The sequence below is a fragment of the Chenopodium album genome, chromosome 14, assembly GCF_948465745.1.
Source record: "Chenopodium album chromosome 14, dcCheAlbu1.1, whole genome shotgun sequence".
Lineage (NCBI taxonomy): Eukaryota > Viridiplantae > Streptophyta > Magnoliopsida > Caryophyllales > Amaranthaceae > Chenopodium > Chenopodium album.
Window position 1 is genome coordinate 18,128,550 of NC_137847.1, and position 23,471 is coordinate 18,152,020.

The 23,471-nt window shown below is 33.7% G+C and overlaps 1 protein-coding gene across 2 annotated transcripts in view; it reads right to left on the minus strand.

Annotated features, from left to right (window-relative positions):
- The window catches only part of LOC145579042 (nudix hydrolase 3-like), a 29,160-nt gene extending 6,936 nt beyond the window's left edge, over window positions 1-22,224 (minus strand). Inside the window, exons 1-14 of one of the 2 annotated variants that reach the window (XM_081636323.1) lie at window positions 21,895-22,224; window positions 20,971-21,058; window positions 19,738-19,917; window positions 19,437-19,514; window positions 16,029-16,125; window positions 14,191-14,324; window positions 13,609-13,690; window positions 12,423-12,509; window positions 9,797-9,903; window positions 6,085-6,256; window positions 4,722-4,957; window positions 4,546-4,627; window positions 3,989-4,054; window positions 1,103-1,180 (exon numbers count right to left, since the gene is read on the minus strand). In XM_081636323.1, coding sequence (XP_081492449.1) covers window positions 1,103-1,180; window positions 3,989-4,054; window positions 4,546-4,627; window positions 4,722-4,957; window positions 6,085-6,256; window positions 9,797-9,903; window positions 12,423-12,509; window positions 13,609-13,690; window positions 14,191-14,324; window positions 16,029-16,125; window positions 19,437-19,514; window positions 19,738-19,917; window positions 20,971-21,053 — 1,482 coding nt within the window. In that variant the 5' untranslated portion in view covers window positions 21,054-21,058; window positions 21,895-22,224. Of the gene's footprint in view, window positions 1-1,102; window positions 1,181-3,988; window positions 4,055-4,545; window positions 4,628-4,721; window positions 4,958-6,084; window positions 6,257-9,796; window positions 9,904-12,422; window positions 12,510-13,608; window positions 13,691-14,190; window positions 14,325-16,028; window positions 16,126-19,436; window positions 19,515-19,737; window positions 19,918-20,970; window positions 21,274-21,894 lie in introns of those variants that run through there. The other variant, XM_081636322.1, reaches the window with a different exon arrangement.
- Between the last annotated feature and the right edge of the window lie 1,247 nt (window positions 22,225-23,471).

Sequence of the window (23,471 nt, forward strand, 5' to 3'; positions counted from 1 at the left end):
TAATGTTCCACTATGGAGGCAACACAAGCATAAGAAGCTGGGAATGAAAAAGCAGCAGGCAACAAGACAAAGATTATTAAGATAGTACTTGTAATTCATATCCTATATATAAAGTGAAAGAGGGTTTTGGGTGATAAATTTCACTTTCCCAAAATACCCCTCTCATTTTTGTTTTTTTGATAAAAAAACTACAATCCTTAAAATAAAAAAAACTACTGCCTAAAAAAAACTACCATTTGAAAAGAAAAAAAAAATCATCTGAAAAAAAAACCGGAGAATCAAGCTTAATAGATACGAGTAACTTATATTCACACGCACAAATTTTTGTGCGTCTCTTAGCTTGTGTATATATAAAGAAAAGGGTAGGAGTAGGAAGGCATGTCTTTTGAATATTGAACTAGTGAATTGAGAATGACAACCTCAAGTTGTTTAGAGAGTGATAAGCTTAAGTTATCTTTGGCTAGAGAATGATAACCTAAAGTTATCTTTGGCTAGAGATTGATAGCCTAAAGCTATCAAGTTACCTTGTGTTTGAGTATTAACCCTTATTAATGAAATCAGTTGCTTGCCTGCTGTCATCTTTGTCATTGTTGTTGTGTGAGTCTAGTCAGTTCATAACAACACCACTGTGCATTTGGGCTAAACTCAACATTGATCATCGATCATATGAGCGTCATATCAAGTTAATTTTCAGCTTGAAGGTAATTCTAAAACAAAAGGTTTTGAAATAAAAAGGTATTTTAGAAACAATTCTACTGCCTCTGTTTGTTTTATAAGGTAATTTAGACAAACACATGTTTCAAAATACAAGTCATACTATACTTATATATCAATTGATAACAAGGAGAATCAATGTAAGATTAAATGCTTACACACATTTTCAATGCAATTTCAACATAAATTCACAAAATTTTCCTATGCATTTAGTGGCCGACCGCACTTATGAGATTAAGGCTTTGATTGATTGATTGATTGATTTAGTGGCCAGCACGTGTGGTTTAGGGAAATGAAGGATGTAATAGGCTTTAATGTGTATTATAAACAAATTATTGAAACTCTGTTATATTAAAGGCAGCAATCATCCTAGAATAAATCAACATACCAATAAATTATCACCAAAAAGTTTTAGTTTAGCTGTAGCATCATCATCTCGAATTCCAATAAATGCTTCAAATGTAGCCTGCAACATTAAGAAAAATCATCAGCAAGCTAGCCTTCTAGGATGCATGATAACTTAAATCAAATGAACTTTACCAAGAAAAGCAATAACTAAATTAGTGAACTTTAGAACAAATGGCAGGAGAGGACTATGGGCATTTACTTCAACTTGATGCTCTGACTAGGATACGAGAGTCAGACATGCGTATGGATCGAAAAACAAGAAAAAAAAATTCTTCACTATAAGAAATGGGAACAAGGTTACTAGTGTCCATATATAAATTGTAGGTACAGGCGTACAGCAACACCTATTACTTTTTTTTATAATAAATTATTTTGTAATTAATGTAATACTTAAATACTTGGATTATGTATGGCTAATAAGGAAAGTACTGTCTTCATTCTGCCCAAATTGCAATGTCTACATGTCCAAACCCATTTGGAGGGTGGAGTATTCTACATAAAGAGCTCAAATGACAATTCTAAGCAACATAAACTTCAAAACTTTGCACTTGTAATATCATCTTGCAAATTGCAGAATTTAAGCATGGCACAAGATGATTCCCTAGAGACCATTGTTTTTAGATTTATATGCATAACTTTGCAGCAAAAGGAAGAAAAGACTTCAACAGAACTCTAAAAAGCTAACTGGAAATTTGAGTCCTCTAAAAGCTAATCAGGAAAAATAAAAATTGAAGTTTGAACCACTATTACATGGATGTAAAATCCATTATGCTGGAAGATAATTTATCTTAATTTATACTCCCTCCGTCCCGTAATACTTGGGACGTTGGGGTGGACACGGAGTTTAAGAAAACTACAAGTGGATCAATTTAAAACATTTGTTTATTATATAAAGGATTCTCTTTTTTATTTTTATATTGTAAGAAAAATAAAAAGCTGGGGAGGTGGGGGTAGTGAGGAGAGAGAAATATAGAATTTAACTGGGTTTTGGGGTTTGGGGTCCCAAAAAGAGTTCAGGAAAATATTTTTATTAGTGGTCCTATTCCATATTTAGTAACGTGTAGGTATTTTGGGACGAACGAAAATGGTAACTATGTCAAGTATTATGGGACAGAGGGAATAACTCATAGTGATATGACTTTTTAGATGACAAACTTATTCCATGTTGATTAAATGTACAGTACACCAACTAAGATTAAAAAAAAATAATAAAAAAAAATATATGCAGAGTGTCAAGCTTTGCTGCAGAAATAGTATCTTTTTCCCATTAAATAAATGAGATCAATCAAACTTATACCTACATTTTTCACATAAAGTATCAAGGAGTCAAAAGAAGTAGAAAAAGGGAACATAAAATAGAGTGAGCTGTGAAGTAGTACATCCAACTTCAAAAGTTCCAACTCCCACATGACAACATTCATTGGTAATACCAAGTGCTTACCTTGCCCTCCCAAATAAGAGCCTTAACAAATAACATCTTCATATAGAAAAAGGATTTTCCATATCGTATCATTGTACTTTGGCTTTTCCATTTAGTACCCAATTTTTATTTATATTCCACATGATACCATTGTTATTCTAAATTATTCTCCACCATAACATCCCATTAAATAAAACATTGATTTAGGGCATTTGTGGTCTTTTTTTTTTTTTTAACTAATTTCAACTTCGAATTTGATCCATAAAGATCATAAACTCATAATGACCTCCAAAACTGTAACTGTTTTTTATTTTATTTTATTTTTTTTTTTTTTTTGTACGAATAAATTGAAAAATGTAAATTGAGACAATTTTCTCGCACATAAATCGAGGCATTTCTAAGTGTTTTTTTCCTAATTTGAACCTTAAGGGCTTAAACATCCTCTTAAAACCTTAATCATGGCACCAAAATCGAAGAATACAAACCAATTTAACAGAATGTTACGGTCGAGTATAAATTAAAAGTATAGTAAATCGAGGCATTTCTAAGTGTTTTTTTTCTAATTTGAACCTTAAGGGCTTAAACATCCTCTTAAAACCTTAATCATGGCACCAAAATCGAAGAATACAAAACAATTTAACAGAATGTTACGGTCGAGTATAAATTAAAAGTATAGTAGTACCATGTAAAATCCAGAAAGAAATTGGGTACCAAATAGAAAAGCCCAAAGTACAATGGTAACAAATGGAATATCCCTTTAGAAAATTACACTATCAGTTCACATGTCTAGGATTTACCATTTAAACCCTAGATCTACGGCGTTCTTAACTACTTCATTTCACCTAACACATATATGCCAACAATGGACAGGAGTTGACAAAATATTTGGTATAGAAATTTGGACGTATCAGATTGCATGCTGATTTTGAATGCAAATGGACTGTAATCTAGTATTTGCAAACAAAAAACACGAGATTTGCAGGGGTGGGGATTGGGGAGTGAATTCGATAACAATGTTTTGAACAAATAAAGTCCAACAGTATAATGGAAGAAGATCAATGCTTGAGTTAATTAATGTATAAGAATTTTAAAGCATGATACAAGAGTCACTAAAAATCATGATGCATCAACATCTCAGACCAAGCTGAGCAATGAAGCCTAGTAAACTAGCCTAGCATTCTACTGAGTGAAGTTTTTTCATTAAGACAAAACAGAGGACAGATCACAATCATAAATTCAAGAACACTATAAGATACATCCCTTATAGCTCTTATGCCTTCTTTAGCGAGAAGCAACTTTTCACCATATCAACCAGTTTTATACTGAAACTAGCATGAAAACAAAGCGTTACATATGAAAATTTCACTACCAGAATAATTTCAAGATACACTACCCAAGTTTTGGTCAGAATCTCCCTGAAGAACATTACCATGCAATATAACATACCTTGTATCCAAAAAGTGCATCTTCATAAGTTTCATATGGTCCTATGGTTACATCCAGTTTTGAATCCTACAAAATTGGGGCAAATAAATTAATATAAAAAGTTGGAAATGCAACATTCTAAAATTTGCATAGCTTATTTCAACATTAAAACACATGATCTATACATTATAATATGTTGAGAGATAAGTTTTGCATTCAATATTTTGAGAGATGGTTAACATTAGAAACCACTTTCACAACCAGAGGTTTGCTCAGCAACTGACTGACACCACAAAATAGTCTGCTTATTAGTCATTACTAACAGACACGAAAAGGCTCCCAAACCAAAAGGAGCTACGAGATTATTACATCATAAAGATAGTTTTCAGTTTCAATTTACTTTTATCATAAAGACTAACGGGAAATAAATTTTAGCATCTAAAAAGGAAAGTATTAGTTTCTGTATAATATTTTCATTATGTTTTCCCAAGGAAATCGCTAGATTAAACCAGTGTGAACCAAACTTTTAAAGATATTTAGTACAACAAATTTGATATTAAAGGATAAAAATCACAGACCAATTCCATCCAGGCTATGTCAGAATCATAATAATCATTCGAAAGGAATGCGTCAGCCTTACTGTGCAGCAGCTTCTTCAAGCTACAATCAAGCAACACAAATCAAAGAATGCAAACAAACAAGGAAACAAATTTAAGCAATGAAAATCCGAAAGCATAGAGGGACAAGACTTCACTTAGAAAAGCTAGTTAGTTCCGCTGCTTTATGCAGCAATTCTGAAGCTTTTGTGAGATAAGACCTATACTCTTGAGAAAATGGGACACAGTAAAGATCATGGATAGATTGATCAGCATTGCCCCCATCAGATGGGGTATCTGAACTGACTCCGCTGCGTCTTTTTATGACATTAAAAAAGCCCATCGCTTCTTGTCTTTCATCCTCAGAAAGACTATTTTTCCATAATTCAAATTCCTGGGGAGAAAGTATGTTGACATGAATTCTTTTGCATGGAAAATGACAAGCAATTTAACCAAAGCTAATGATCAAAATAGCTTTTATAATTTAAATCAAACAGAGAGAAACATAAAAATAGAGCATGGAAAATGACAAGCAATTTAACCAAAGCTAATGATCAAAATAGCTTTTATAATTTAAATCAAACAGAGAGAAACATAAAAATAGAGCATCTGAAACAACCAAACCTAGATACTGTTACCTCTTTAAGAAAATTACGAAGGGAAAATGTATTTACAACTATTACAAGAAAGAAACAAGTTGATTACTCAGAAAGGGAAGACAACTTTACTAGATTTCTCCAATTACCAGGACTTAAAAATTAGTAGGTTCCTTGAACCCTTATACTAGCATCTCTTTCTCAATCATCTACATAAATTCCACTCACAAAACTCTTATTCCTTCGGCTTGGCCGCCTTTATTTGGTAGTAAAACGTAAAAACTTTATTTAGTAATAAAAGGTAGATAAGAAGGTCAAGGACTTTGCATGGATATTATGTTTACATAGACTCAACACTAATCTAACTAACAAATTTAATAAACAAAATGTGGATTATGTCAATTTACATGCTCAAGCTTACTAAGTTGTGAAACGGGGAACAATTGCTTTGCATGGTAAAGATGAAAGGTATCTGAAATAGGTTCATTTTGATAAATGGTGTTAATTAGACTTACCTTATGTTTTTCTGTTGCTAGTCAATATTGTTAATTCCAGAACTAATAAGAAGAATGTGTGTTGAGTCAGCTTGCTCAGTTACCATGTCGATTTATCATTTTTGGACTCCATACTGCCATACCCACATCATAACAACACAACCTAGATACAGAAATGGGATAAGGGTCTCCCTTGGAAAGTAAAAGACAGAACGGCATTCCCAGCACTAAAATATGAAGGTAAAAAAAAAGTATTGACTGTTGTTTAGCTTTTTAAATTGCAACTCTTTCTATGAACTAAAAAAAAAAAAAAAAGCATATTCTCCACATCCATCCCCTTTTCCATTATGCAAGGCCTCAAAGAAGGAAAAGGCCATTGCATCATATTTATGCATTAAAAAAAGTTGATCAAAAGATACATGATCGTGTACCAGTTTGTCCATATCTGAAGGATAAAAATTTGCACCAGGTGGCTTTGCTAGAGGAAATGCAGCTTTATACTCAAGTCCCTTCCAGCCAGACACTGGTTTTGTGGCATGAGAATGCATTATAATTGCAGAATCAGCCGTACTTAGAAATGCCTGGTTTTCATCTAGGCACGACCTGTAATCAAACAATAATGAGAAACATATTTCCCATGTATTTGGATTGTCATGTAGATGAATATGCAGACTCTTGCACATGTAATACAGTGATCAGTCACTAGAAACAGACAGATTCCCTTTCAAGTAGCACATTAGTCATAAGGTAACAGGAATAACAGTAAAAAGACCCACATATCATAGGATTGTTTAAATGATCACTTTATGAGTTACTAAATATTTATTTTGAGTTACTCCCTTTGTTTTCCTAATTTCTTTTTCAAGATCTGCTCACTTTATCCTCATACGTTATTTGCCCCTCATTCTATCCTCATCTAAAAAGGAGCATATGTGGTCCTTTTTCCTACTCTCCTTGGTTACAGTAGCTGAGTCGAACTTTAAAAATTGAAGAACTAATATGGATTACTTAACAGTTTATAGCAGGATAATTTGATCCAAACTATTTTAATGGTCAGCATGTTTTAACTTTCCTGCAGAACAAAATTACTAATTAACACAGCACAAAAAAAATAAAAAATAAAAATTTAAAGGGGATACAATAAGAGGACAAGGTGCCCACAGCCCAGTGTCCTACAAAGAAGCACTTTATACTACATAGCTTGAAAAATAAACCCAGTTTCTTTGTATCTCCTTTAGTGTATAATATGGGAAAGCCTTGGCTACCTCAGCCCATAATGCGCTAGCAAAGTCACTTGTTAATGTGTTTAGAAACAACTTTAGTAGATTTGTTGAATTTATAAGAGAATTACCAAGTCACTAAATATTTAAGCGAATCTGTTGTCAACAACATCAAAGCCTTAAACCCAACGATGGAGCCGGATACATGAATCAATATTTCATACCCAATGATCATAAACCATGATCCTTTCCCTCCATTCCCTTCTTCCAAGTGCTATGTGCTCATCTAAAGCCAATTTCTCCATATCCTTCTCAACTCCTTACTAGAGTCATCTTAGATCTTGACCTATTTTAAGACTCTCATGATCCCACCTTTCTACTTCTTTTATGTGTGCTTCTTCAAGTCTTTGTTTCACATGCCCAAACCAGCATAACTGGTTGTCCCTTATTATATTTGAATCAACTTCAGCTTTCTGCAGAATATCTGCATTCCTAATTCATGCCTTATGGTGTTCCAACACATCCATCTCACAACTTCCATGTTTTGAGCGCCCTTTCTGGAACCCAACAATCAAACACATATGACAGCATAGTACTTTACCTTAACACCATGGGTATGACAATTCACAATATACCCTAGTTGCAGCTCTCCATTTGGCCATCCAGATTTAAAAATCTGGACATCTAGCTCAATATCTCCATTATTATGTAAAATCAATCCAAAATACCTAACACACTTGCTCTTGGACAGCTCCCTACAGCACATAGTTAAGTAGCTACATCCCTGCTAGACTCCCTTGCAGTGGTAAATCGACGTTCCATGAACCTAGTTTTATTCTAACTCAATCTAACATCTAAACCCGTGGGACCATCTCCATTGCTCCATTTTAACATGCACCCCGATTATAGTCTCCGCTATTTGCAAATAGCATGGTACCTCATCCTAGATAGACCTTCTAACTTCGTCCAAAAAATACAGCAAAGAGAAAAGAACTTACCGTCGACCCTTGAGGGAGTCCAATCGTGATCGGGAAATCCTTGTTACTCCACTACAAGTCTAACATTTGTTTTCACATCTCAATAGATATCTTTAATTAGGTCAGTATATTTATTAAGAATGCATTCAACACAATACCTTGTCATAAGCGTTTTCGCAATCCAATGGAATTTATTCAAATCCTTCTTTCTCAGCACTATTTTTGCACCCACGAAATACATTTACAGATATTTTATACTTGACTACATAAACAACAATTTTTAGAAATGTATTTGGGAGGGCACCAATAAGAGTTGGCTCAAGTGGTAAGCAACTTGATGTCGCTTTAGGGAGGTCTCAAGTTCGAGCCTCACTGAACGCAGAAAACTCTTGTTGGGAGACTTAACCACCATAAGCCAAGTGTACAACTCGGGTCGGATCCAGATGTAATTAGAGCTAAGCTCCGGTGAACCGAGTGGGGTAAAATTAAAAAAAAAAAAAAAAAATTAGGAGGGCACTTTACTTGAAACTAGGGGCTTAATTTTAAAAAGCGCGCCTAGGCCCAGTGAGGCTCAAGAGTTGGCACCTTAGCTCTTTGAAGCTCAAAGACCTACTAAAGGCGCGTGTCTTTGCTCTTTTTTCTAGGCTGCTTCTTGCGCCTTTGCACCTAACTTTGCGCTTTATGTTTTAAAGCATCAATAGCTATTGTGTAATATTATTTCCTAAAGTATACCATAAGACTTTGTTATGGGCAGGTTTTCTTCAATTCTAGTGGAGAGAAATTCCATATCCTATAATTCGATTTGAAAAACCCTTGTTATTGATCACATGGCCCTTTCACCTTTTCTTAAAAATTCATTTTTACACTTATTTATCTTTTCTATATGAATAAAGTGCGCCTCACCTACAAAAGGTGTGTGCCTTCGCCTTGCGCCTAGGCTCCAAGGACTTTTTGCGCCCTTAAAAACTAAGATCCCAACCAAAAAAAAAAAATCTGTTCCAAATCCAAAATTAGAAAGTCTAAGTCCAGATCCGATAATTAAATGCTAGATCCAAATCAAAATCTAGTTAGAGTCAAAGGCAATGTAGAGACTAACATATAAGTTGTCTTGCAATTTTTAAATTTTTTATGTCATATATACAAACTAATACTTGTTTTACTTAATACTTTTCTTCAGGCATGTTTGCCAAAGGATGATTTCAATTATCAATGTTTTTAATCATCAAAATTAAGATATTATATAAATTTTATATTTGAAAAATATACATTTAGAAATTTATCAATAGCCCTCATAACTATGTTTTTTTCTAAGTATAAACCACACAAGGAAGTCAAAGTAAGTTATGTGAATAGTGCCCAAAGTCAAACTTGTCAACTAATATAAAAGGGAGGAAGTAAAAGCAAAGGAAACCTAAAACACACTATACCCTTATCAGTCGTCACCCGCCTTCACACTTCAAGAGATCTCCCACTCAGCTTAACAATTGTATTGTAAAATTTAGATGAATTAAGAACCTTTAAACTTTAATCATATTAGAAATTGTCAATTTTAATGTATAATCCTTCGTTATAAAATTTACATAATCTATTAATATAAACGGCTAAACGCAAATGTAAAATTCATCTTAAGTGTTCAACTTTTGGATCATTGATCCACCTTACTTTTTCAGACTCAAGGGATGATCTGTGTTTGATGGCCTAGAATCCGATAATTGAGTGAATGTTAATACTAGAAAATGAAATTAAAATATTTGGCACGGATTCGAAGGTTGTAGGGTTGAACTCGGATTGAAGTCAGATAAGGACTAAAATCCAAAGAAAATTGCACCAAGTATTCTGACACGTTGCCATTCCTACTTGCAACTTAAATGATTTTCAGCACTGTTTGAGATATATAATTTGAAGTTAGTTTCTTCTACAGCAATATCATAAACACTGGTGCTTACCATGGACTTTTATTAATACCAAAGTACTTCCATTTCAACTTATTTAAGGGAGAGGTATCAGCATGCTCCTTCAACCAATCTCTCAAAGCCGGATTGCTAGCACAAACCTGTAAAATAAAAACAAAGGACACAAACCTCTCAGCACAGATAAAGTATAGTAGAAATAATGAAACACTTGCATTTTTTAAAAGAAAAAGGGAGAGAAAAAAGAAAAAAAAAAAAAACTAACAAACAAAAAAAAAACAGCTACAGCCAGATTTTTCATGTCCAAGTTTTTTGCTGAAGTATAAACTAATGGAAATACATAAGATAAATCAAGCACTTCGGAACTGTCATGCTAAAATCAATACTTAAAGGCATAAAGTCCAACACATTAGTGAGAAATAAACCGCTCATGATTAAGAAAGCTAAGACAGGGGATACAATTCACAATGTAGTTCACTGTTTAGCAATCTGGCAGATATATAGTTCAACTCTTCTAGTTATGAGGAATTACACGCACTCCACTCTGCTGAAAAGGTGAAGTAATGTGAGCAATTAGTAAATTTTCTTTTCCTGTTGTTTATTATTCAAAATAAGATGAGGCTAGACAAGGAAAAAGACATAAACTAGAGAAGAATATAAAACAAGGCTAAAACAATAGTTCATTCAAATTTTATTTAGATCACCAAAAATGATAGGAAATTAGGAAGCAAGACATCATTGTTAACAATTTAATAACAGATAGCCTACAGTGACAGAAAGAAAACCACTTAATTCATAGTAAATCCTTCAAAAGCTTCTCATTCCTAATCATCCCAAAATTATAGGACCAACCTAAGACATTCATAAAGTCTACAGATCATTTTCAGAACTAAAAGGTGGCTCAAACTCATTGACTCAACAGTTTCAGAGATGGACTCTTTTGATTTTAAAACACAACACTCCAGCTTCCTATAAGAAAACTATAAAACTGCCTTTTTTTTTTCTTCTTCTTCTTGTTTTTTTTTAACACACCCACTTCTACTTTATTTTATTTTTGGCAAATGTTTACCATCTAGCTCTCCTTACCCCACAACATTTACGCCTTTCCATCATTCTCTCTTACTTAATCCACCTTTTATTACATTCACCCACCATTTTACTTAATCGCTATTACTTTATCCAAATATTTCCTAACACCTACTCTTCTTCCAGAAAGAAGAGTCTATAGTATATGGTCACATAAAGATAGTGGGGTGGGAAGTAATTTCAATCTAAATCCTTTCCAGGAAAAAGTTCCCCGACAATTTTTAATCACAGTCAAATCCTTAATCCTAAATTTCCAATAGGATTGGGTCAGTTGCATAAATCATAGAATTTAACTCCGTCAGTGATTAACAGAATCCTCTTTTCCATTAACTTCTATCATATGCTATACATCCAGAATTATATGCTCTTGTAGATAGGTGTGTCTGCTATTTAAATAAACAACAAAATCCAATTCAATCCAAGCTAAATAAATTTGGATTGGATTATTGTTTTTAAATCAGATTGGATCAGATTCGGATTGATGGGATTCATATTCAAATCAGCCGAAATAACTAAACTGCTTTTTGGGTCATAATTTTTAGTTTTACAAATATAACTCCTCTCTCTTAATATTATTTCTTTGGAATGAAATATGGTAAGCCATTAGAAACAAAGAAATGTTGTGGCAGAAAGGTCTCATCACTTTCAAAACTAACACTTATTGTAACTAAGGTGTTGTTTGGTTGATCTGGGAACTCATTTCCCATAGGCAATTGCATTTCATTGGAATTAAATTCCCACATTCAATTTCCTAGGAATTGCATAATTTTGTTTGGCTGTTATAAAGGAAATTGCAATTCATGGGAATTTTGAGTTACCAAGGGGACCCTTGGTAATTTAATTCCCACATTTTGTAGGAATTGGAAATTCCCATGAATTTGCAATTCCTACATATTTCACTTTTTATAGCCAACCAAACAAACCCCCAATTTCTAAATTCCCATGATTTTTCAATTCCCCCATTTTTTTTGTTCAACCAAACAAGGCCTAACTTTGACCTTGAAGTGCATAAGATACTAATTGATGAAGTGTGCCCTTCCAAGAATTTCATCATAACTTATCAGCATAACCAGCAACAGGAGAACCTCAATTTTCCTTCTTAGAATATTCACAAGGCACTGTTACGGTATTGGATAGCTCACAAGATAACCTTACCTTAAGCAAATACTACAAATAACAGTCACTAGTTGATGATATGTCACTGTCAAAATTTCACAAGATGTTAAGAATAAGATTGCCCTACTAATTTATATTTTAGCCTTTGCCGGTATACGGCAATGAAAAATTCAAGACAAGAAAGGAAATCCTTCAATTACCCCCACAGCCCTCACAATTACTGAAATTAGTAAAACAAGGATTAATATACACGCAAAAACTTCATTTCTCTCCGTATCTCACACTCTTGCAAACATTTGAATTAGTTGAATACTTCACAGCCACTTCCAAACAAACCAAGAAAAGTATATTTGAGGAATATATGCTTTAAAAGGTCACCGGAAAGGCGGAAAAACCAGCATTCCACACAAACAAAGTCATCTAAGAAGCTTGTACAAGCATATGTTTAAAAAAATTGAACCTGCTGGTGAAATATATCATCCATAATCATCGCAGCTTTAAGAACCAACACAAGAGCTTCTTTATCAGAGTCACTAATCCCACCAAGCTGCATCAAAAAAAAAAAAAAAAAATTTGGTCATCCCTAGGCCTCACCATGGTATCTCAAAGTTTGACACAACAAAAATATCAAATATGAACACAGAAAATTCTATCAAGTTGTGCTATAGAATACATATTTCTCTAATTTATACAGAGAAAAATTGATAATTACAAACATCATTCAGGAACAAGGTGAACCTCACCAAACCATATCCATCCTGAATTCCTGAGTGAGAAATTATCCAAGAAAATCCCCACCAGATATGGTATGAATCAAGAGCAGCAATATGTAAGCAATCATATCTTTTTTATACATAAATTTTAAAGACAATAAAGAATTCATGACAGATTAAAGAAGAAACTGTTGGGGTTGTTCATCCCAAGTCCCACATTGAAGGAATAAGGAGGTGAAAAGCTCCTTATAAGTAACTGCACACTCTATTAGTATGAGGCATTGTGGGAAGGTGCCCAAAAACAAATCCGTGCGGGCTAGGCCCAAAGCGGACAATATCATACTAATGTGGAGTGGAGTGTGCGTGCGACCCGTCAAGGTGGATGATCCGGGCCCAACAGAAACTAGAAAGGAGTACCAGCAGTTATTAATAAGCTGAGAAGCCATGTAAATAGAAAATCACCCATGAGTTACATAGAGATGAACCCATAGAGACAAAAGATACACTACTCTCCATTGTAACTTTTCAAGACAATATTTTGTAATGCCTCCATTTCTGAAAGTTCGACTTGCTTGCTATACTCTTGCTACTAGGAATTTATGGGAAAAGTAAGTTGGTGTAAGAAAAAAGTGAATAAAGTAAGAGAAAAGGGGTAAAAAGGTGGGTGGTGTACGAAAAAGAAGAATAAAGTAAGCGAGAGTAAGATGTAAATAGAGTGGGGTAGGAGGGGTAAGGTTGTACAAGGGGTTATCCAAATTTGGAATTTAGTAGAAGTGGATCGAAACTTTTAAAATGCTCAAAATTAAAAGCGACTCAAACTTCAGAGGGAGTAGCATAATTGTGCATATAAAGCTCATAGGGAACCAAAGAGTGAAACCATCACGATAATTTCATGACTAAATATGCAATCAGATTATCAAGAAAATAAACAACCTCTGCACTAAGGGGAATAGGCGCATAACGATTGAGTTGCCTTTGAAGAGCTAAACTCCGTTCTTCCATATTCTCTTTGTACCTTCAGGGTCAGATAAAATTAGAATTGACAATCATATCAAGAAGAATATAATATAAAAATGTTCATACTATTTAGTATTTACTTGCTTAGTGGAATCATCTGCACATAGGCACATAGCGATAGCAAGAAAAAAGAAATCATAAAAGACCAAGAAAAGCGGAGACAAGCATTGTGATTATTGAACTCCTATAATGGTTCCTTTCTCTAGTGAATGATATCTAAAAGCTAGTGATAATAGACAGCAACTAAATCAAACTTTTTGGCTGTGCCAAGGGGCTTCCAGTGAACAAGAGAAATTTCAATGGTTGTGAGGGTGAATAAAAAATCTCAGCACCACATCTTGCACTTAATTTCCAGAAGGAAAAATTTCCTAGCAGCAAAATATATACAAAGCACGATCGATGAGAATAATCCAAACAAGAGAAAAATTACACACTTTGAATAGTTAAGTTATATGAAGTATGTAATAAGCAGGTTAAGCAGAAAGAAAGTCAAAATACCTTTGTGCAATATAGTTAAAGAGCTCCCCATATTGACCATTTACATCATAAGGGACATAGTCAGGATCATCCTTCGCCAGCAAACTTTTGTATTCATCACAAGAAATGTATTTGACAGCTGATACTTCTGATTCCTGAGAAAAGTTGTTAGCCAATATCAGTTACAAAGCATCATGTAGCTGACAAGAAATTAAACAAATTTAGTAGTAGCATTCCTATAAATGTACCAGTGAGTGATCACTAGGAAACCGTTTTCTCAAGTAATCATTCCTGATATTAAATCTTATAAACTTTATAGTTTACCGGTATTAATAACAAGTACACTATTTTAAAATGATTCTGTAGTGAGTATTGAGCTTTAAAGGCAAGATATATAATACAAAATTTGTCAGAAACAGCCTTAAAAATACTTTTTTATCATATTTTGGTGGCAACAAGGTACCACCCATCAAAATCCAGTCATTGACCATATTTATCAGATTTGTGTTCTTTTCTCTTTCCTTTTCCTCCCTTTTTTCATCATTTCTTCATCTCTCCTCGAAACACCGGTGAGAAGTATAATTAAACACTTCGGGTTTTTTTTTTTTTACCCGCTTTCCATTTTGAGGAATTTTTTTTTTACCTATTTCCACTTTGTTTTATCTTTTACCATCTTACCCTCCTTAACTCAATAAAATTTACACATTTCCACTCTCTTTCTTACTTCATCTGCTTTTTCTTACACATGCCTATCTTTTCACTCCATTTCTTTTACTTTATTCACCTTTTCCTAGTATCTACTCACCTTATTCAAACTTTCCTAGGAACAAAAGTCTATGGTAAATAAGTTGAACACAAAAAACCGATCGAGTAAAGTAATATATAGTCCCACTAAATACTCCCTTCATCGTAGAATGGTGTTCTAATATTGACTTTGTGATCTTTGTAATTGATTTTTAACCATTCGTAAAAATTTAAAAAAAAAAAAAAAAAGGTGTCGAATAATTTCTTATAAAGACAGATTAAATGAATATCATTGCACATTTAATGTATAGATAGCTTCATATTATTATTAGTCAAAATTCAAGAATATTGACTATTATTTGAAAAGGTCAGCTCAAAAGAAAAGGACTAATACTTTTACAGAATACAAAAAAGCCTCGGTCCTAAAATGATTTGGGGTTGGCTAACATGAATCATCATAAGGAACTATCTAATATAGAAAAAGGAATTTAACAAGATAATCAGTTAAAAGAGTTTGAAAAAAGGTGTAAGTGAGAAAAATAGAGAACATCCAAGTAAAAATTAAGAGAATTTTAAAAGAGAATCAAGAATAAAATTTAAGAAAGTTCTACATAAGTGGTAAAAACGTGTGACTAAAAAACATAAAGGATTGAGAAAACTTTAGCAAAGGAAATCAATAAAATTCATAAAACACGAATTGGGTAAAATACTAAGATAAAATAAACAAAATTATATATATAATCATGACATGTCATTTATGTGAATTTTCTCCCTTCACACCGCCTATCCAACACCATATTTTCCTTGACCCCAAAGCACTCATATCACTCTCAATCACCCTCTTCCAAGTTTTTTTAGGTCATCCCCTACCCCTCGCTATCCCAACACTTTGCAACTCTTCGAGCCTCCTTACCAGAGCCTTACTTGGTCTTCTTCTTACATGGCCAAACCACCTTAAGCGATTCTCCCTCATCTTTTTCTCAATCAATGTAACCCCTATTTTCTTCCTCATAAATTTACAACTTAAAAAAAAAAAAAAAAAAAAAAAAAAAAAAAAAAAAAAAAAGTCATATTTAAGCAAGGTGACACATTATCAATGCCTAGTGCAACTTTACCTGAAGAGAAAATGCCTCCAAAGGGATAGGAGCTATGGTGGTCACCAAATAAACATCATTATACTCATTATTGATATAATTTCCATCATTAATGATGCTGCATTAAAAGAGCAAACTTGGTAAACAAATAAATAAACCAATAGCCTTCAGATGTGAAAAATTGAGCAAATCAACACATCATGTATAGGATCAAACTGCTCAACAATTCTCTTTCGTTAAAACAAAAGAGGAGGATAGAACTACAGCAAGAAAGGGAATACAATGGATCCAGAACATAAAGACACCATCTAGGGGAATAACAATTTAATCAAACTAAAACTAAGTTTACTAATTCAGTCCTTAACATAACAACAGAAACACTCGAAAAGCTGCAAAGATGGATGGTGCATGGTGCATGTAACAACCAATGTTTTTTTACATGCACGTATAGATTTAGGGTTACAAGAACCACGCTTATGGTGAGAACCTCTTTTATTAATCATTGATTTAAATTAATCTTGACCATCCATCACTGCCAGCGATCACACTACTACACTAATCATTGTATCTCGTTCTCGTTCTTTTCAACAATGCCATTGAAAACCCTTAGTTTTCTCTATACCCAACACCATTGATGATCTTTGATTTTCTCTCATCAAAGAGGTTCATCATGAACCTAATGTTTATATGTATGCGCTAAAGAGAAAAACTTCAGTAGTGAACCTACGTGTTAATCCCTTCAATGGAAAAAAGGACGTTCAACAGTGAATTTGAATGCATTTTATCCATACTATAGAGTTTCATTAGTAAGATTAATTCTTTGCGTTGATCACCGATGGACCTAAGTTTATTGATGCGTATTTACGCAACTAATTTGAGTCTCTTGAATAAAATACTTGATCTTTAAACCTTTCTTGGATTTTAATATGTTTATTATACGATTATGGTTTTATGTATTCGTTTTTCTTGAGGAAATATGAGTTGATGAATTTTAATGAAACAAGGATAGAACTCCCAAAGCTCGGTTGAGAGGCGATATTTGAAGGCTTGGTTTAAAAATCAAAAAGCACAACGGCAAGGTTTAACAAACCATAAACACAAGCTAAGCTCACATTTTTCATATAATAATCAAAACTCAAATGTCTACCGAAAATGTTTCAGCCTAAAGCCTTTTATATAGGCAAAATAAACTATAAAACATTCGGAAAACAAAAGATAAACTAATCTCTGTCTATCAAAATTAAAGATAAAAACTCCCTCCGTTCCATAATACTTGACACAGTTCGTGGTTTTGCCCGTCCTAAAGTATTTGACACGTTATAAAATATGGAATGGGACCACAAACAAAATAATATTTTCTATACTCTCTTTGGGACCACAAACCCCAATTAAATTCTAAATTTTCTCTCTCCTCACTACCACCATCTTCCCACTTTTTGTTTTCTTACAATATAAAAATACAAAAGGGGAATCCTTTATATAATAAACAAATGTTTTAAATGGACCCACTTGTAGTTTTCTTAAACTACTTGTTCACCCCAACGTCTCGAGTATTATCGGACGGAGGGAGTAACAACTTAATATAATCTATAAAAACCACCAAAAAGATAAATTATATTAACAAAAGATATATTACCTCCGTTAATGGTTATTTGCAACTTTTACTATTTTTTGCCACTAAACATTAAGTGCAACAAAAAAAATTTCTTTCTTCTTTTAGTAGAAAATAAAAAACTTCTTAAAAGACCATTTTACCCTCATTTAAAAAATTAAAACACAATTTACAAACTATAATCAGATTTAATTACTCACTAATTGTCACCCATATAATTCACCCCATCCAATCAACCCATTCTGATTATCTACTCTTCATCTTCACCTGAAGTAACAAAAACTCATCTTCATTCATCTTCATCTAATTCATCTTCATTTTTCTTCATCTTCCCCCATATTTTCTCTCTCCTATTTCAATCTCATTATATCTCTTCATCTTTTTTAGATCTTTTTTCTCTCTCTTCAACTTTCAAAAAATTAGTAGAGGGTTTCATTGGATTTGAGATCTTCCTTCTCTTTCTTCAACTTCCAAGAAATTCAATTCATGGTGGGTTTGTCGAATTGGTGGTAATTTCGCGGTGGTTTCCGTCGGATTTGTGGGGGTTTTCGTGAGGATGGTGGGCTGGATTTCGTGGGTTTTGTGGGGGTGGGATTTCGTCGGGGTGGTGCCTGGGTTTCGTGGAGGAGAGTTTCGTGGGGCTGGTGGCCTGGTTTCGTCGAGGTGGTACCTGGGTTTCATGGGGGTGGTGGGTTTTGTATAGGTGGGTTTCGTGGGGTGGTTTTTGTGGAGATGGTGGGTTTTCGTGGGGGTGTTGGTGGTGAAGGCGGTGTGCGTGGTGTCACCTAGTGGTGATGGTGGGTGGTTGGTTGGTCTTGGTGTTAGATCTTCTTTCTCTCTCTTCACCTTAATTACATACCCTTTTAATTCATTAATCACAATTATGAAATTTTGCATTTCAAAGTTGCACATAACCGTTAACAGAGGTAGTAATTTAAATGGCTCTTCAATGTATCTTTCAGATATGCATCATTTATGTAACCCGCCAAAAAACTTAATGCTATGAAAGAGGTTCATTAAGGAATCTATACTCAACACAAATCATAGTTAAGAAGTTTATGGGTAGTATCACAAATATCATTAATGAGCCTATTCCTATAAAAATTGGACATTCAATTATTTATAGTATCAAAACTTTTGGTATTAAGTAATGAACCCTAAAGTTTGAAGTTACAAACCTTTAGGCCGTAATAGAACTATTAGTCTATTGGCATTAATAATTACAAAAAAGTTCTCTAAAACTGTGAGTAGATGAAAATTCAAGGATCGAGGTTGTATTAGTCAATTAAATCATATAGAAGAGAGAAAGATAAGTTTAAGGGGAAAAGAATGCAACTTGTAGAGTAAAGACACATGCAATTACTATTACATATATGTGAACCAGTGGATTTTGCAACACACAATGGTTGTGAAATAGTTCTCACTATTGAGAGGTTCAATATATATGCTTACTATAGACAAATATGTTTGGTAAACTTTAGCAGTTTTATTTTAAATAATAAATAGATCTGAATAAGATAAATTTACCTCCTAGGCAGCTACAGCTAATTTTATGATAACTCATCCAAACGTAAACGGCTAACCCAATCAAATATATTTACTCAAACATTCAAAAATTCATAAACCATTTCTCGAATGTGGAAAGCATTAGCCTATAAAAATGAAGGAATACCAACTTTCCACCACATATATCACCCTATGGACACTGCAAACTGCCATTAGACATCATGTTTTAAGTATATCAATTTCATTAAACAGCCGCAATGACACAAAAGCAATCATCATCAACATGACTAGAAGCAAGGTTGAGTACAAACCACTCTTGAAGAAAAACGAATAACAATTCAAATGCATCCTCTGGAAGATTGACACCTAGCTCTTCCTGAAGTTCCCTCCTGCAAGAATTTTGTGTAAATGTTAACACATGAATTGCAATGAGATGGCCGCCAAATTATCCATTTACAACTAGAAATTTAAATAAGATATGATAACTAACAGAAGTGGCCAGTCAAAATACCAATAAAGACAAATTACATGACTGACACTTTGAATCTAAAATTTACAATGATATGGAAACACTATTTATCAAATCTGTAGAAATCAGTTGACATATTTTACCTTGCTGTTATGAGGGAAGAGTCACCAGCAGATATATGACCTGCGCTGGAGATATCCCACTGGCGTGGCCATGAATCTTTACAGTCAGCACGTTTCTGAAGCAGCAGCTCATTTGTGCTTTCAGAATAAATCCACACGTGAACAGCTCGATGATAATCCCCATCTCTATGAACATCCCCCCTACACAAGTAATAAGAAATTAATCATCGAGGCAACATCCACCAAAAGATCAATACATTGTTCATTAATAGGGGTCAATCGTTCTCAGAAAAGCAACATTAAGGCGGGTCTGTTCTCTTCAGCAATAAAAATGCTAAGTTAAGAAAACTTCAGCAAACATAATCTAAGATGATCTAAACCCAAGTCATCACATCATAGAACAAAACCATTAGAACCAAGCAGCATTATGACAGTGAATCATTCAGTACAAACGAATGACTTACTGGAACAAAAACACGCACAAAATATATACACGTATATAACGAGCTATATACATACAGGTAGGGTGTGTTCTATTCACCAGATTTTTACTTATATGAACTTATCTGAACTTATTAGACCTTATTAAAACTTATTTTAGTTGTAATTTGAAATGGGCAAGCCTTATCAAAACTTATTTTAACCTGAACTGAACTTATCTAAACTTATCTGAATTTAACTGAATCTGAACTTGTTAGACCTGAAATAAGTGAAATTAAGGTAAAAATAAGGTGAACAGAATAGACCAGTAGTCTCGGATGTTTGGACACAAGCACAAAACAAAAGACAATGGCAATGCCAGTGATTTAAATTAGTTAAATTAGTAAAGAAGACCGGTATAATTGTTTACAGTAATGCCATTGCCAAAAAAACTAAACATAATGAGCCAACACTAAAATTTATTATGGAGTAAACTACTTTCAAGCTATTTTAGTTTGTGTCATTTTGTTGATCATGGATGCTAATTACGAGTTCGTTTAGTTGGTAAAGTCTTGGCGGTGATAACCAAAACCTTCGATTAAGTCCTGATTACAAAACTAAATAAACTACAATATCACCAATATATATCATTGCAAAACCTTCCTGAAATCAAATTCTGAAACAATTTGGATTGAATATAATTAATCAAAGCCAAGAATACAATATAAATAATGTGATATTGCAAATGCAGCACCACAAGAATTCAGTAAAATTGAATAAAAAACGAATGATTGGAAATTAAATAGGCGTCAATCGAATTCGAGAAAAATCAACCTGAGTTTGCGAACTCTTGTGTTTTGGCCAGTTTTGGTGAGAACATCGAGATACTCTTGGGGTTGAGCAGGAGGTTCATCCATGGCTTCTGGTGATGAGTTTCAGAGAGTGGTCAGTGAGAGTAAGAAAAAACAGAGTATAACGTGATTTTCGAAGAAAGAAATTCCCAAACAGACAACTCTTGTTGATTCAATCAATCAATCACACGAATATGTTCCCTTTTTTTTTTTTCTTTTTTTAAGGAAAACACGAATATGTTCTCTCGTTTCTTTCAAAGGGGAGAGATAAAAGCTGCAGTACTACTCGTGTTTTAATTTTCATTAAATTAAATACACTTGAGTTTTAACTTAATTCACTAATTTACTTATTTGCCCGAGCAATGTTCGTATTCATATATACCAGGCCTGTTCACGGATCGGATATCCGAATCCAAAATGTCTGAAACTGGATATTCGAATCCGAATTAGATTGGATATTCGAATCCGAAAATATCTGAAACGTATTTAAATCCGATCCAAAAATTTTAAATGTCCTATATCCAATATTCGAAATTTTTCGGATCGGATATTGCGGATATCCGTTATCCATTATTGATAGCCTTTGGTTTTTTTTTTTTTGGCGGGAATTGATAGCATTTGGTTAATTCATTGCTAAGGTAGTGAAATCCAATAACTCCTTGGAATTATGATGATTTCAAGGTGTTTTACAAATGGAGACTATTATCTACAGCACAATAGCATGATGTATCCAATTAATTTACTTACCTTTTTTTCATTGATAAATTTTTTTCAATTCATCTATACATAATTACACAAATTAACAATTGCCATAATTTTCCAGCAAACTTAAATATACCCAAAAACATAAAAAAATATTTAAAATATATAAAATGATAAATTACACAAAAACTTATAAAAATAAGACCGATCAAACTGATGGATGGCGAGGCAACGATGAGTGAGAATGCCACGAAGAAGACTGATCCAGGTAAATGATGATGAAGACCGATCTAGTCAAAGATTGAAGAAGACCGAGGAAGCGACTTTAGACAATGACTTTAGACCAACGAAGAGCGAAGAATACGAAACAAAGTTAGATTAAGTGACCACCGAAAAAATATGTGCAGAGCTGGGCGAAGGTGGTGGTGGCTGTGAACGGCAGCTGTCCAACTTAGAGAGAGAGAGAGAGAGAGAGAGAGAGAGAGGGGAATATAGGGTTCCTTTTTATTTAGAGAGATGAGAGAGGCGGAAGTAAGTGAGGGGCTCACTAGGGTTGGTGCTTGGTGGGCAATATGTTTTTATACTCCGTAATAATATTCTAAGTGGAAACTCAAGAGCATTCTAAATATTTTTGAGATTTTTTTATGTACTGCAATATATATTTCAAACTTACAATTTCAGATATCAGTTCGGATATCCGAAACTGATATTCAATATTCGAAAAAATTCGGATATTTTTCGGATATCGGATATTCAAAAATTTAAAAATCAATATTTGAATCCGTATCCGATATCCGTTTTTTCGAATCAAATATCTGATCTGAAATGATTTTTTGGATCGGATATCCAAAAAATCAGATCAAATGCGGATCGGATATCCAAAAAATCAGATCAAATGCGGATCGGATTTTCGGATTCTCGGATACTTTTGAACAGGCCTAATATACATGCAAAAAATATATTTTAATGAATTACTAACGTTTTTAAAAAAAATATATATATTACTAAAATTTTTGAGAAAAAAAAATCATTTTAAAGATTAATGGTTGAAAATACGATAGGAGATATTAATATATTATTGATTTTTTTTTCTTTATAAATCAGATGTCTTAATCTTAATTAAGAAAAAAAAAAGTGGATCTAAATACTAATCGCAATCTTTTATTATTATAAATCTATGACTTGATGGGTGTCATAAATGGAACCCATTTGATGAGTATTTAGGTTGTTTTCACCTTCTTTTCATAGCTTTTCTTCTTAATAAATGCTTAGTTTCATGCTTTTCCTCTTTATTATACCCTTTCTCTCTTATTTTGTGGTTTTGTGCATTTCTATGGTTTTTCTTGTCTTTTCTCCTTTATTTGTTCTCTTTTCGTGGTTGTAGGTATTGTACGAGGTTTGGGTCTTGATATGGATGGATTACTAAGGTAGAAGATGCATTTGGAGCAAGCTTATAGCATTGGGAAAGCTCAAGGTGCAAGGAAGTGGATTCTCCAAGTTCTAGCTCTTGCGCTCTTAAGCCGTGCTCTCATGAGGATATGGTGTCGAACCCACCGTCAAGCTCCTTTGGATCTGCCATCCTTGGTGTCCATCATCATCATTCGATGCGTTCATTCGAAGCCATTAGCGAACGCACGAAGCCTTGAGAAGAACCGAAGAAACCCAAAAGAGCGCGGGCACGCATCCCACAGGCGCGGGCGCGCCCCTCTGGGTCCTTGTTTTGATCGGTTTCGTTTCGCGCCTCCTATTTATACCTTGTAACCCGATTTTTGGATAAAAATA